This window comes from Eurytemora carolleeae, unplaced genomic scaffold, assembly GCF_000591075.1.
Source record: "Eurytemora carolleeae unplaced genomic scaffold, Eaff_2.0 scaffold3, whole genome shotgun sequence".
Classification (NCBI taxonomy): Eukaryota; Metazoa; Arthropoda; class Copepoda; order Calanoida; family Temoridae; genus Eurytemora; species Eurytemora carolleeae.
The window spans coordinates 740868-756312 of NW_019397377.1; the positions used below are offsets into that span (position 1 = coordinate 740868).

General features: G+C 32.3%; 1 protein-coding gene across 2 annotated transcripts in view; it reads right to left on the bottom strand.

Annotated features, from left to right (window-relative positions):
• Nucleotides 1-619: 619 nt before the first annotated feature.
• The window catches only part of LOC111713862 (probable metabolite transport protein CsbC), a 17348-nt gene continuing 2522 nt past the window's right edge, over nucleotides 620-15445 (bottom strand). Inside the window, exons 1-14 of one of the 2 annotated variants that reach the window (XM_023488828.1) lie at nucleotides 14465-14584; nucleotides 12683-12754; nucleotides 12495-12557; nucleotides 11087-11192; nucleotides 10738-10803; nucleotides 10080-10178; nucleotides 6008-6099; nucleotides 4830-4911; nucleotides 4660-4707; nucleotides 4073-4172; nucleotides 3889-3979; nucleotides 2217-2325; nucleotides 1981-2068; nucleotides 620-785 (exon numbers count right to left, since the gene is read on the bottom strand). In XM_023488828.1, coding sequence (XP_023344596.1) covers nucleotides 720-785; nucleotides 1981-2068; nucleotides 2217-2325; nucleotides 3889-3979; nucleotides 4073-4172; nucleotides 4660-4707; nucleotides 4830-4911; nucleotides 6008-6099; nucleotides 10080-10178; nucleotides 10738-10803; nucleotides 11087-11192; nucleotides 12495-12504 — 957 coding nt within the window. In that variant the 5' untranslated portion in view covers nucleotides 12505-12557; nucleotides 12683-12754; nucleotides 14465-14584 and the 3' untranslated portion in view covers nucleotides 620-719. Of the gene's footprint in view, nucleotides 786-1980; nucleotides 2069-2216; nucleotides 2326-3888; nucleotides 3980-4072; nucleotides 4173-4659; nucleotides 4708-4829; nucleotides 4912-6007; nucleotides 6100-10079; nucleotides 10179-10737; nucleotides 10804-11086; nucleotides 11193-12494; nucleotides 12558-12682; nucleotides 12755-14464; nucleotides 14585-15445 lie in introns of those variants that run through there. The other variant, XM_023488827.1, reaches the window with a different exon arrangement.

Consider the following 15445-nt stretch of genomic DNA (forward strand, 5'->3'; position numbering starts at 1 on the left):
AAATTATTCAAAAAGGGCTTCTTTCTTTCTTGAACTGTACAAATCTTCTATCTCTTCTAAGCTCAACCCCTGAAAAACAAAATAAAAAGTTCAAAATATTACCGAAAAGTATAATCATTTGTTTGCTTTGCTTTTTAAAAAATTGGTTGAACCGATGTATAGTGTAAATTTAGTGTGGTCTACGTGAAGAGCATGGTTGTTGGCTTTACTGTTATTGTGTAAAGTGTACATTTCATTATTTCGTATTTTTTTAATTACCCAATAAAATATGCAATAAAACAACATAAAGACTCGAAAAATTATAAACTGAAGAAAATTATCAATTAAAAAAGATTGAAGAAGGATCTAGTAATTTTTAAATAATATAAAAACTAGAGTTCGTTATCGTATCAAACAATCATGGTTTTCGCCTACGGCACATCTTTTTGTTCCTAAATCGGGATTTTATTCTTCCGAAATAAATCTAGCACACCCTTACTTAAATCCTGTATCCACCCCTGTCTACTTTTAAAAAGTATTAACTTAAAGGGAGTGTTCGCGAAAAAAGGAAGGGGAAACTCACGCGTACAAATTCATTTAAAACAGAAAAACTTTGTCCATTCAACTAAATAAGCAAAAATATTTTAAATTGTTCCAGTCATTTATAAAACTAGTAACTAAAATCTTATTTTTGAATCAGTATAGACGAAACTTTATATTCGTGGTAAAAGATCACAAAATTATTCAAAAAGGGCTTCTTTCTTTCTTGAACTGTACAAATCTTCTATCTCTTCTAAGCTCAACCCCTGAAAAACAAAATAAAAAGTTCAAAATATTACCGAAAAGTATAACCATTTGTTTGCTTTGTTTTTTAAAAAATTGGTTGAACCGATGTATAGTGTAAATTTAGTGTGGTCTACGTGAAGAGCATGGTTGTTGGCTTTACTGTTATTGTGTAAAGTGTACATTTCATTATTTCGTATTTTTTTAATTACCCAATAAAATATGCAATAAAACAACATAAAGACTCGAAAAATTATAAACTGAAGAAAATTATCAATTAAAAAAGATTGAAGAAGGATCTAGTAATTTTTAAATAATATAAAAACTAGAGTTCGTTATCGTATCAAACAATCATGGTTTTCGCCTACGGCACATCTTTTTGTTCCTAAATCGGGATTTTATTCTTCCGAAATAAATCTAGCACACCCTTATTTAAATCCTGTATCCGCCCCTGTCTACTTTTAAAAAGTATTAACTTAAAGGGAGTGTTCGCGAAAAAAGGAAGGGGTTATTGGCTTACGACGAAAAATAATCGTTTTTGATCGCTACTAATCTTACTTCTAAAAGGACTTTTTTCCGCTTTGTGTCTCTGCCACGTAATCATTCAAAGCATCGAGAGAAGACATCTGGCGGAAAACTATTTCGGCGTTTTAAGTTCATTGTATACAAAACCAATAAAAAATATTATGAAATATTAATTATATATGAATGCGTCAAAAAATAATTGATGACTATAGGTTGTAATATCTGATTGATTTGTTTAAAATTAAATTGATTTTTTTACGATACAAGTCGTACCTTGTATTTTTCAGAATTTGTATGGACGCTACATTCTTCAGAATAAGTCGTTTTTAACAATTTTCTCCTTATAGACGCAACAGATAAAAGTAAGATTAGTAGCGATCTAAAGCTATTATTTTCCACCGTAAGCAATCCGTTTAAGCATTCTTAAAAATATTCGTTTTATAGAAATCAAGTCTAACAAAAGTTACAATGTCCATCACTCAAATTTCACTTGTTAGTTTTTAACGACCATTTAACTTTCGGATTTAGTTAGTTTATAAATTGTTGACTGAAGTAAAAAGATATAAATTAAACTAAATAAAATAAATTTGTGTAACAGTGTAAAGGAACTAAACCTTTGTCTTAAACTTTTATTTTCTGATTCCGATATCTTTTAATTCTGAAGGCGACAACCTTTGATATGATATATAAAACCTTTGTTTCTGGTAGTATAAAGTAGGCCACTGTCAAGGTTAGAATAACAAAACAGAAGTAGGTAGAAAACATCCCTCCAACTCCAATACTAAAATAGAAATTTTAATTGACGATAAAGATAATGTATTATCACATCTAAATGTAGAATAGTAAGGAATTCTACTGAGTTTGCTGAATACGCATCAGTCTCCTCTTTTATTAGTATCATTGAACATTAACAACCATGCTTTTATCACCTGCCGATCATAATTGGAACTGTTTTCAGAGCAATAAATAGAGAAATATTGTCTAAAATCCCGAGCAGTCCAGAACCAAAACTTCGCATGTCTGAGGGCAGTATTTCTCCTTTAAAATATTCACATTTCAGTCTTAGATTATATGTTTGTAAATGAAAAATAATGTTATGTGATGGCAGTACACTTTTGAGAAAAATGTGGTAAAAACGTAAATTATTGCATGTATGATACACGTAATATGAAGATTGTTGGCTGATTGAACAAATGAACTTGACCCTGAAAAATAAATGTTGATTTAAGAAAAACTGAAAAATTTTTAATTTTCTGTAAAAGGATCTATACAAAAAGTGTTTAAAATTTATTTACAGAATATAATTTTCTTTCTTATGAACTTTTCATAGAGGGTAAAATAATTAGATCCAATGACTGGAATTGGGTCTGAATGTAAATTTAGTCTTGTATAGCCTAAAGTGAGAGGCGTATGTTAGTTGAACTGTAATTCTTGTTTTCTTTAATGCACAAGAGTTGTCAGTTTTTATTTTATTGTTAGATTTTAAAAATGTTTAAAACGTTTTTAAAATATTACTTTATGCATCTTTTGAATTAGAAACTGCATGAACATGATACAAGGTGCCTCTAAAAAAAGTGTGATTAGGCTATTTAGCCTTTACTAAACAATATTGTTTTGTGTTAAAAAGTGCTTCTAGTATATTATACAAGACCCAGCAATGGGGTGGATGAAACATTTCTCTCTAAAATGCCGTTTTAACCTTCAAAATTAGACCTAATATTCGTAAATATGCTCGCTCCCATTTCCGAAGATATTAATTGTGTTTTCACACACTAGACATTGTTTTCACACACTAGACATTGTTTTCACACACTAGACGTTGTTTTACTGTACTAAAAAGTTTATCTAGTAGCTACAATGTCCATACATTGGTGGGTCGTCGGTGAAACATTTTACTCTAAAATGTCGATTTCACCCTGGCCGTCGTCGACTATTCGGTACAATGACCCTAAATCGGGGGTCGTCGTTGAAACATTTTACTCTTTAATTCCGTTTTAGACTCAAAATATAGTTGGTCCGTTTCAAAAGACTTTCAAAAAAAAATTTTTTTTCCTCAATTAAAACATTGAAATTGTGAAATTTATTCTATTCTATTGTATGAAACATAAAATTAAAATTATAACCTAATTTTTTTTTAAATCTTTGAAAAGAAGATTGAGTGCATTTTCGACTATTAGGTCTGCTTTTAAAGGTTAAAACGGCATTTTAGAGAAAAATGTTTCATCAACGACTCCCTCCCCTAATGGCCATTTGTGGGTATTGTACCTGCTAGAAACACTTTTTAGAACATTTACACAATATTAAGTAAGCTAAAAAGCCTAAACACACTTTTTAGAGACACCCTGTTATTTTTCTTCTCCTCCTTATCCCCCTACTCCACCTTCTCTCGCTTCTTTCCCTTCTTCGGTTGTATGTTATATAACTAAGAAAAATACAAAAAAAAAGAATGCAAAAACATGTTTTCAAATTTCAAATTTCAATGGAAATTATTTCCAAACCGCGATTTGGCTCATTTCTTACACTTAGAAATGGGCAATAAATTCCTTTTGGAACTTATGTCTCTTGTATTTATCTTCTCATATTATATTGTTTTCTGCTGACCTTGGAGATTAAATACAATAACACCATATCCCAACCCGTATCCAGTAAACTGTAGAAGAATGGCCAGGAATGGAATCCAGTTGGCTTTCTCCTGAACACAAATATTAATCTAAAAACCACCAACAAGACTTAAAATAAGTAATGTGTGAGCGTTGTTACAAATAAATAACAAAAAAAATAATACCTTGATTTCTGGGTTTATGTATGGACTACCCCAGGCATAACCAGCTTGAATAGCAAGCGCTGCTGCAACCAAACCACCAGAAAAGAGATACAATGGCCTCCTGTTTAATAATGATTTTCAACTGATATGGTCAAAAAATCTATGAAAGATTAAAAAAAATCAAATGCAAACACTGAAAAGTCGTTCAAACAAATTTAATCAAAAGCCAAGCAACACAAGTTGAGATAGTTTTAACGACCCAGACCTACATTTTATTTGACTCTCATGGATTCTTTTTTTTAATATTATTTTGCTTTTGTACTGATGAGTGATGAGGACATTTTGGATTGTCGAAAGGTATGTTTACTGAAAAGTGGTCTCCATCGTTCTATTTCCAATCTGGTTTGGGTCAACCTTCCACTAACCGTATCTTTAATATCGCAAAAATGAATCCACAGAAAATGGTCACGCTAGCATTTGTCTCTTGATCTGTTACCATGCTTTTTATAACCCCCTCTCTCAAGCTATATTTTGCTAATATTGTCTTTGGGTATATACTGAAAACATTAATCTTTAGGTAACTTTTACGTCCAAAAAAGTATATTTACCTTTTTATTTTATCCAACACAAAAGAAAGAACAATTGGAACCAGGGCTCTAAATTATCAATTTATAATTAAGAAAACGGAAGCAGTTTAAAAAGATAAATTCATAAGATTAAAATTAACAGAAAAAGAAATAACATTAACAGAAATGTTTATATATTGTTCATTACAAACCCGTATGCTGTAATCAGAACTCCGACCCAGTATTGGTTAAAAGGCACATGAATCTCCGACACTATTGTATGCATGTAGTATTCTTAACAAATACAATATTAAATCAATGTCTTTTTAATCTAATAAGAAATTTTCATTTGGTTGGGCTATATTTTTATCTTTTAAAGTTTTTAGTTTTTTACGTTGTCGTTCATCAAAGTCTTAAAATAAATTGATAGTAATAGAGAAAAAAATTTGATTACTAAAAATTCATGTAATTAAAGGATATTAATAAAAAAAACTCTAAATGTTAATTTTTATTTATTTGGAGATTAATAATAAAAATGTACGATACAACTCCCATTTTTATCAAAAGCAAACATGAAGTTGACGAATGATAAATGCCAGTAAACGCCTAAAAACAAGTTCTCTTTGTAATTAACTTTATCCAAAGTTAATCACGTTTTGCTAAATCTGCTTTTCATTTAATACCTGTTCTTGGCAGCTATGTCCGTAAGTATACCCAGAAAGTTCTCTTAAAAGTTAAATCCAAACATTTGCCATTTGGGTGGTTGGATTCCGTAATCCATTGTTGAGTCAAATCTATCTTTAATCATCATTTAAGGAGATTTCACCTCCTGTCTTTTAATTTCGACTTTTAATTGGTTTAATCATAAATAATTGTACTCAGAGCCTTCATACTCATGTGCAATGCACATGTTATTGATCACACAACCCAACCTTTCTTTTTGAAGTTATTGGCTTTATTAACCATTTGGGGATCGTCAACACTTAATACTTTTCATGCGATTTTCATTTTCTTATATTAAGTATGGCAAATTTAGCTTAAGCAGTTATTTTCGACTAGGAATGGTACCAGAAAATAGTCACTTCTACATCACTGTGGTCTTATACTTTGTTATCTAATTTAACCCGTTAAAGTGATTTTGTCATTATTATCTCCATCAATTAGTTTTATGGGATCATGTTCCTAATTTGTTGGTTTTTTTATTTTTATGTTTTTTTTTTATTAATACCCTTTAAATAGAAAAGATGCGACTATAGCATTAAGCCAACTTTGAAACCCGTTGCATTTCTCAGTTAAGCAAGTATAAAAATGGTTTTATGAAAATAAGTTTTTGGTTTATAACTTTATTTTAATATGTATATATAATTTGAATAATCCAAATAAAAATTACCTAGTGCTGGAAATCCGCCCCAACTTATACCGATGTCTATCACCAGATTAAGTAAAAGAAATGGTTTTAGAAAACTCGGGTGTACTGCTCGTCTAGAAAATAGTGATTGATGATTAGATGAGATTCCCCCAAATCTATAATACAGGGTGTCCCAAAAAACATGGGAATTCAGTGACGAATTCGATATCGTCTTTATGAATAATTCTTTGATTTAGTATAGTGATACCTACTGAGAAAGCTGTAATCTGTAAGAGTTTCGTCGGCTATGTTTACATGTACATCTTGCGGAGACATTATAGACACATCTTTTCAGTCTTTTACCCTTTTCATTAAATAAACTCTAGCAGACATAATAATATTATGGCGTTTGAAATTAGGTATTACAATGCTAATTCATAACAAAGACGATATCAAATTCGTCACTGAATTCCCATGTTTTTTGGGACACCCTGTATATTCATATGGTAATAATGCTTTATCTCATATTTTAAAAATGTAATGGAAAATCCACAAAAACCACAACTAGAAGTTGGAATGTGCTTTCAGAGTAATAATTTAAAATCATTTACTCGGATTAGTACACATTCGCCTGTATAACATTTTGCCTATACAACAGTTTGCCTGTACAACATTTGATTGTATTTTAACCATGATTTTCTTGAAACACTCTCAAACTTTGAAACAGAAAAAACCCGCGAAACTGATTTGAAAATTCTGCAAATTCGGTCATATTTCTTCTCTAGAAAATATGGCAGCACTTATCAATGCTGGAGTATCTATAAGCAGAAAGCCTTCCATTATTGATTAAAACAACTATTTATTGAAATGTTTAACGGTCTCTTCGTTTACATCAATTTCCAGACATAAATCCTAGGAATATCAAGATCAACCAATTGCCCCTCTACCATAAGGGTTTGTTCAAAGGGGTTCTCCTATTTATTCTCGAACCATAATGTAACCATCTTTACTCGTAATAGCTGTCTCTTCAGGTCTTTAAACATAGGTTTAATAACAAGATTCATTAGTTTACATTTATTGTCATAAATATATCTGTTATAACGGTTTCCTATCTAATCCACATTCCATAGGTCTAAGGAGTCTCTCAGTAGTTCATCTGAGCCTCTGTTACCTGCTGGGCTAGATGTGGTCTCAGCTAATCCTTCTAAAGATCATATAACTGGTGATCACCTTATCAATCCTAGCTATCTGTCAATCTGCTACAGACTTATGATCCTCTCCTGTGATACTCGTAACTGGTGATTTATGATCATCCTAGTTCTTTGTCAATCTGCTGTAGATCTATGATCTTATACTTGCAGTTCTCCTGTGGTTCATATAGCTGGTGATCTTTGTGATCCATCCTAGCTCTCTATCAATCTACTCTGGATCTCTAGTCTCCGCAGTATCTACAGTATCCACAGTATCTGCAACATCCACAGTATCTGCAGTATCCTCCATATCTGCAGTATCCTCCATATCTGCAGTATCCTCCATATCTGCAGTGTCCTCAATATCTGCAGTGTCCTCAATATCCGCAGTATCCACAGTACCTGCAACATCCAGAGTATCTGCAGTATCCTCCATATCTGCAGTATCCACAACATAAGCAGTATCCTCAATATCAGCAGTATCCACAGTATCTACAGCATCATTAATATCTGCAGTATTCTCCATGATCTGTAGTCTGCTCTGCATCTCTACAGTCTGCTCTATATCTCCGTGATCTGTAGGATGCTCTGCATCTCCGTTGATCTACAGTCTGCTCTATATCTCTAACGTATCCAAATTATCCTTTACCTCTTATCAGTTATCTGTGAGTGTTCTGTTAGCATTCAATGGAGTGTAAGTCCCCAGACCTTTGACAGAATAAACAGAGCTTGCTCAATGTCTATTCGGTTCTAAGGTTCTGGGTAGTGGGTACACTGACACATCTCTGGCTTCAACAATGGATTTCAGCTCAGTAGATATGATAAAGGTTTCAACGGATTTAACCGGAATAAACAAAGAGAACCACACCTTTAAATATTACATGTTGGAAATAAAGGCATAGAGACAACCATCTATTGGAGATGCTCTATAGAAAACTACAAAAAGACAGAGATCTCTTACAAGCCGTGGAACGGATCAAGTTTTTGTGGAAGGATTTGAGAATGATCTACAGTCTGCTCTATATCTCCGTGATCTGTAGTATGCTCTGCATCTCTGTTGATCTACAGTCTGCTCTATATCTCCATGATCTGTAGTCTGCTCTGCATCTCTACAGTATGCTATATTTTTCTGTGATCTCTAGGATGCTCTGCATCTCTGTTGATTTCCAGTCTGCTCTATATCTCTGTGATCTGTAGGATGCTCTGCGTCTCTGTTGATCTCCAGTCTGCTCTATATCTCTGTGATCTGTATGATGCTTTGCATCACTGTTGATCTCCAGTCTTCTCTATATCTCTGTGATCAGTAGGATGCTCTGCATGTCGGTTGATCTCCAGTCTGCTCTATATCTCTGTGATCTGTAGGATGCTCTGCATCTCTGTTGATCTCCAGTCTGCTTTATATCTCTGTGATCTGTAGGATGCTCTGCATCTCTGTTGATCTTCAGTCTGCTTTATATCTCTGTGATCTGTAGTCTGCTCTGCATCTCTACAGTATGCTCTACATCTCCGTGATCTGTAGTCTGCTCTGCATTTCTACAGTATGCTCTTTATCTCCGGGATCTGTAGTCTGCTCTGCATCTCTACAGTATGCTCTATATCTCCATAATCTCTAGTCTGCTCCGCATTTCTACAGTCTGCTCTATATTTCAGTGATCTGTAGTATGCTCTGCATCTCTGTTGATCTACAGTCTGCTCTATATCTCCATGATCTGTAGTCTGCTCTGCATTTCTACAGTATGCTCTATATCTCCGTGATCTGTAGTCTGCTCTGCATCTCTACAGTATGCTCTATATCTCCGGGATCTGTAGTCTGCTCTGCATTTCTACAGTATGCTCTATATCTGCAGTGATCTGTAGTATGCTAAGCATCTCTGTTGATCTACAGTCTGCTCTATATCTCCGTGATCTGTAGTATGCTCTGCATCTCTGTTGATCTACAGTCTGCTCTATATCTCCATGATCTGTAGTCTACTCTGCATCTCTACAGTATGCTCTATATTTCTGTGATCTGTAGGATGCTCTGCATCTCCGTTGATCTCGAGTCTGCTCTATATCTCTGTGATCTGTAGGATGCTCTGCATCTCTGTTGATCTCCAGTCTGCTCTATATCTCTGTGATCTGTATGATGCTCTGCATCTCTGTTGATCTACAGTCTGCTCTTTATCTCTAAAGTATCCAAATTATCCTTTACCTCTTATCAGTTATCTGTGAGTGTTCGGTTAGCATTCAATGGAGTGTAAATCCCTAGACCTTTGACAGAATAAACAGAGCTTGCTCAATGTCTATTCGGTTCTAAGGTTATGGGTACACTGACTCATCTCTGGCTTCAACAATTGATTTCAGCTCAGGAGATATGATAAAGATTTCAACGGATTTAACAGGATTAAACAAAGAGAACCACGCCTTTAAATATTACATGTTGGAAATGAAGGCATAGAGACAACCATCTATTGGAGATTCTCTATAGAAAACTACAAAAAGACAGAGATCTCTTACAAGCCGTGGAACGGATCAAGTTTTTGTGGAAGGATTTGAGACTACGCCAAGGCAGGAGTACATACAACAAACTGGAAATGAGTTGAGCAAGGCAACCAATTTATACAGGCAGACTGTTATACAGGCAAAATGGTATACAGCCTACAGGCGAATGCGTACTAGGCAAATTTGTACAAGGCAAATGAGTACTAGGCGAAAGTGTTCTAGGCAAAATGTTACTAATCCATTTACTCATAGCAAGCGCGCGTTGTTAATTGTAGAATAAACAGGAAGTTACATTAAACCACATGTATATAAATTACTTAAGTCATGGTTAGCATGTAAATTTTTTGAAATTCTCGAGTTTAAAGATAAAGAAAAAAACAGCTCAAAATCCCTTTAAATGTACATACAATGCACCTCAGGAAAACTTGACTAAAGAAAATTACCTTACGGTATGTTTTACTCTTTGCATAGATGAGCTTCCACCTGCTTCCTTTTCTTTGTAAAGTCTGTCTACATTTTCCTTTATTTTATTGATTTCTATCCTGCAAGATTCAAGATTCAGAGTGCACAAATTAAAAAGAAATAAAACGTGTATTATGTTAAAATTAATCAATGAAAGGAATAAGCTTAAATGACATAAACTATTTGTTTAAAGGAACTGAGTTTTTTGCCACAAACACTGCTTTCTAATCCCTATATCTATGTCACCCAATAAAATAGATCTTTGATAATAACTATAAATTCTGGGAAATTAAATGATCTAGGTTTTACGCCATCCGGTTGCAAAGATATAAGGATTGAAAATTTGAGTTTGTGACAAAATTTTTGTAAGAACCACTTACATTACATTTATTTCAAACAGTATTTTATCCACAAGTGAGAACTAGTCTTAAAATATTGATGTGAAAACATATGATAATAAGTGTTCTCGTAGTTTAAGCACTAAAAACGATAAATTTTAAACTTAAACCATGAAAGAAACTTAATCCTCAACTTAATCCTTCAACAAAACTTTTAAGCGTTAATATGTCTAACCCAAATATGAAGAATTATCTAAATGTGGCACGATGATTTTTGGAGAAAAATCTTATTTATGCTTACCAAGCTGTCGTCTCGTCTTTTCTATAGAACATCATGAATTCCATTGCATCCTTTTCATTACCCATTCTTTAACATTTAAAATAATATATTATTCTAAAAATAAAATAACAGATCATCTTACCATCTTCTTTATAGTAAAACAAGACATTCGTATATATGTTTCCTATAGCCTGCCAAACAGCTGGACAACATTTTTTTAAGTGAACCCATGGGTACCCTGGGGGCAACATAGGCTAAAAAATTCTATAATTTGTATTTTTCAAAAATCGAATTTTTTTCTATTTTTTATTTTTAAATTCTACGGCCAATGTTGGGCCCATCAGCTAGTTATCTATATTATAGTAAACACCTAACATGCCAGGCAGGAGAATCTTTCATTAGTAGGAGAAGAACCCCAGATATGCAAGGAGGTATCATTGAGATCAATACAACAATTCGCCAGGGAAGTGAAGCACCTAGAATAAGTTGTATTTTCTAAAAATGCAAAATGGATTTCAGGCTTTGCCACAAAACCTTGTTTTTAATCTCTATATCTTTGCAACCTAAATGTCATAAACCTATTAGACAACTGTTAGACAAAATAATCTAAGATTACAATATAAAAGGTTTGAACCATCATGTTGCATAGATATAAGGATTCGAACATTTGAGTTTGTCGCAAGGCTCAATTCCTTTGAATGTGAACTAGAATAAGTAGGAAGCAAGAGCAACAATATTTTCTGTTAACAGTAGAAAGGTTTTCATTGATAGAAGAAAAATTAGTCGATTTCTTCTGGTATGATTTATCAATATATGCAATAAACATAGAGTAATAAAACGAAGAGGTGAAGCCTAGCTCAAATGTACACAACTGACCTGTCTATTAATTGATTAATAGACAGGTCGGTTGTGTACATCACGATATGTTTACGTATCTAACGCTGTATAGAGCAATCGTATTTCTAAGGAGTGGTTTATTGTAGATATTTGAATATTAGTATAGATAATTAGGTCGAAAAAATGTAAAAAATAATTTTTTGTTTAAAACAAATATCAAAGTGTGACACACGTTTTTACACCTATTTTTCAAGGGCTTTTAAAAACTATAGTTTTCAGATCTTTAGCTTTAGTCATAAAAAAGTTATGGGCTATTGAAGATTTTTTTTACATACTCTGGTTTTTTATCGCCCTGCACCCTACCTTAGGCATAAAAAATTACCAAAAAATCCTTTAAATTTCTATTTATGAAAAGTCAAAAAACCAGAGGGGGGAGCCAAATGTCCCCCCCCCACCTGTTTAGGGTTAAGAGCTCCAGGTCGTCATCGTTGTTTCATCTTTGTGGGTAACCCTGCATACACTATCATATTTATGATAAAGAGTTGAAGAGAAGAAACAATAAAAAAATGTTTGAAATAAGAATGTTTTCAGTTAAATTCATGCCCTAGAAGATTAATATTTTTGACAGAACTTTTAGCTAATTAAATTGAAAACTTACTAATTTGAAAATTGTCAAATGTTTGCAGTCAACATCTTCGAATTCTCTTTAAATAAAGAAAGAAAATCTAAAAATTGGTCAATTCCATAAAATCCCCTTAAGAAATACGATCACTGTATATACAAGTGTACAGCTTTAGATACGTAAACATATCCTGATGTACACAACCGACCTGTCTATTAATTAGTTAATAGACAGGTCGGTTGTGTTCATCTCAGATAAGCTTCACCTCTTCGTTTTATTACTCTATGGCAATAAAGTACCAAAAATTGAAATATTTTACCTAGTATCATGGCAACTGTGAAACCAATATTGCGGTTAATGATAAACAGGCTCCCTGTGAATCCTGTCATTTTCAATGATAAAATCTATGCTATGCTTGCATATTGTATTCCCTTTAAAAAAAGAAAGAAAAAAGAAACATGTCTGATTATTAAACAGGGAACTTGCAATCATCTAATCATTTATTTCCTCTTATTGATGGGTGTGAAATTTCTCCAACAAACACTGGAACTGACACATAGTTGCTCCCAGTTGAATATCCTGAACAATACACTTCATGAAATTTGAAATGGTTAGGTTCTACTTTCGTAGTTGGCCTTAGAAATTATCTGCACGCACTAAAATATTTCCTTGAAGTTAAATGATTTATAAATAGATACAGTGAAACCCTTAATAACGAATACATCGGAAAAATTTATCAAATGTCGTCTTGACAATTTTTCAATGAGTTTTATACTATATTACGTAAATTTCAGCATTTGCGAAAATAAATAAATAGCCATGAATATGCGGGAACTGTTTAAAGAGTTCCATATAATCATTTAATTAAAAAACTAAATATCTGCAACATTCCATTATCAGAAAGTGAAGAATACGACATTTGATGAATTCTTTGGATGTATTCGTTATTAAGGGTTTCACTGTATATAAAAGTTTATCACAACGGGTTGCAAAGAGTTATAAAATCAGAGTTTGTGGCAAAAACTTAGTTCTTTTCTGTTTGATAAATTACGAAGTATAACTATTAAAAAATTAGTTCTTTTCTGTTTGATAAATTACGAAGTATAACTATTAAAAACTTAGTTCTTTTCTGTTTGATAAATTACGAAGTATAACTATTAAAAAATTGGTAAAGTTATGAGCTTGACAATCTATTAACTGTCTCCGCTTGTCTTTAGATATCAATACGGAAACATATATCTGTAATGTGTTCATCACGTGTTTGAAGTAAATCCAAGTGTCGTAGTTCAGTTTTTGATCATTTCATTAATAAAAACTATTGTTAATAACTCGTAAATAAAAAATCATTCATGCCATTTTGTTTTTGTTGTGTTGTTTTTGTTTGATTGAGTAATGAAATTGAAAAAGGTTAAAAAAATGAAAAGACTTAATGGCTAAAATGAAAATACTTGTTTCAAATAATAATAACTAAATCGGATAGTATTGTGCTAGGGTTTCCAGTTGCAATTTTGTTTAGCATGATTATTGATTACGCATAGTGATTATTACGTGCAGTATAAAAAGACAGCCGATTTCGGCGTAATTGATGCAAAGTTAAACGAAATTAAGTGATGCGAAATCGACTTGTAATTAGATAAGTACACAATTATTTTCAAAACTAATAATATAATAATTCAGCTGCAGTAAGTGCATCCTTCAGTTAAATGATTTGACTGAATTTAATCAAGCAACATTTATAGGCTCATTATAATATCTTCCCTCATATGCACTTCTTAAGATATAGAATAACCTGCCACTTGATTCAAAAAGAAGTACCTCGTTAGGCAAATTAAAAAAAGTTTATTTTAAATATTATCTGACGCCTTCATCTCAAAGTGCAATAAACCCTCTTGCTATTCTTGCAAAAAAAGAATATAGAACTTTGTAGATTTTTGTACATGCTTAATCTTATTCTGTTATACGTACTAAACTTTAAAACTTCTTATGTTGGACCTCGGTCTCTCTAAATTTAACTAGTAATTCCTAGTAATTCCGAAACCTAGTAATATTCATCATATTGTAAACATTTTAATATTTATTAGGTGGGGATAATACCCAAAACAGCAAATAGCTAATCTCCACCTAATTGCTATAATACATACATATAGCAAACAATATAAAAATATTTGTAGATTTTTTGCATTTAATATTATGACTTGTATGTCAATAAACTATATCTTATCTTATCTTATCTTAGATACCATAAGATCAGCATATTGTTAGCTTGTGACGTCTTAAGAAAACCAGTACCTTATAATATTGATTTAACAGCTGTTTTTCCAAAGTTCTAAACTCTAATTACCCCCAAATAGATTATCAATTACAATAGGTTGCGACAGAGAAATTAACCAATTATACACTACGTCTCAAGTGTCAAATATAACAAGGAAAACGAAATTTTCGAAAACGAAATTAAATAAAAAAATNATGGGAACTTGCTAGATTAGAATATATTTGTATTTTGCAGTGTACAGCCGAGTACATGGGAACTTGCTAGATTAGAATATATTTGTATTTTGCAGTGTACAGCCGAGTACATGGGAACTTGCTAGATTAGAATATATTTGTATTTTGCAGTGTACAGCCAAGTACAAAGGGGCTTGATAAATTATGCAAATATATGCACAGTGAGTCAAAAAAAATGTTATAAGTGTCGGCTTTTGCAAATTGTCATATTATTTTTCAGAAAGCAAAGTTTTTTTTGTATATTTCAAAATAAAATAAAAAATTGCGGGACATTTCAAGGCTGAACGCGCGCGTGGGTCGAGAAACTAGTCTACAAAACTTTTTGCTTCTTAAAATCAAAATGTTTTAATGTAGAATTTCTGTCTAATCCAAATATTTCGTTTAAATCGGACTCATGGAAATGGAGAAAATCCGCAATTTAGTTCTAGTGTATTTAACTGTCTAATAGCAAGATTTCACTAAATAGAACTAGCTGAATTATGGTTAGATTGGGGTACATTACTGTTCACTGTGTTATTTATATAATTAACTGAAAAATATATCGGATATATCTATTTCATTAACATTTTGCGGATCTTAATAAGATTTTATGACATGGAGAGCAGATTTTTATTATTTATATTTGCTTTTCTTCACTTTCAATTTCGACCGGGAATAAAGACGACGCTCATCATACTTTTTTTAAATCACCTTGTATAATCTGGGACTACTATTACAGCTCAAAAAAATTATATATATTTATATATATATATAACAGTGAGGCCG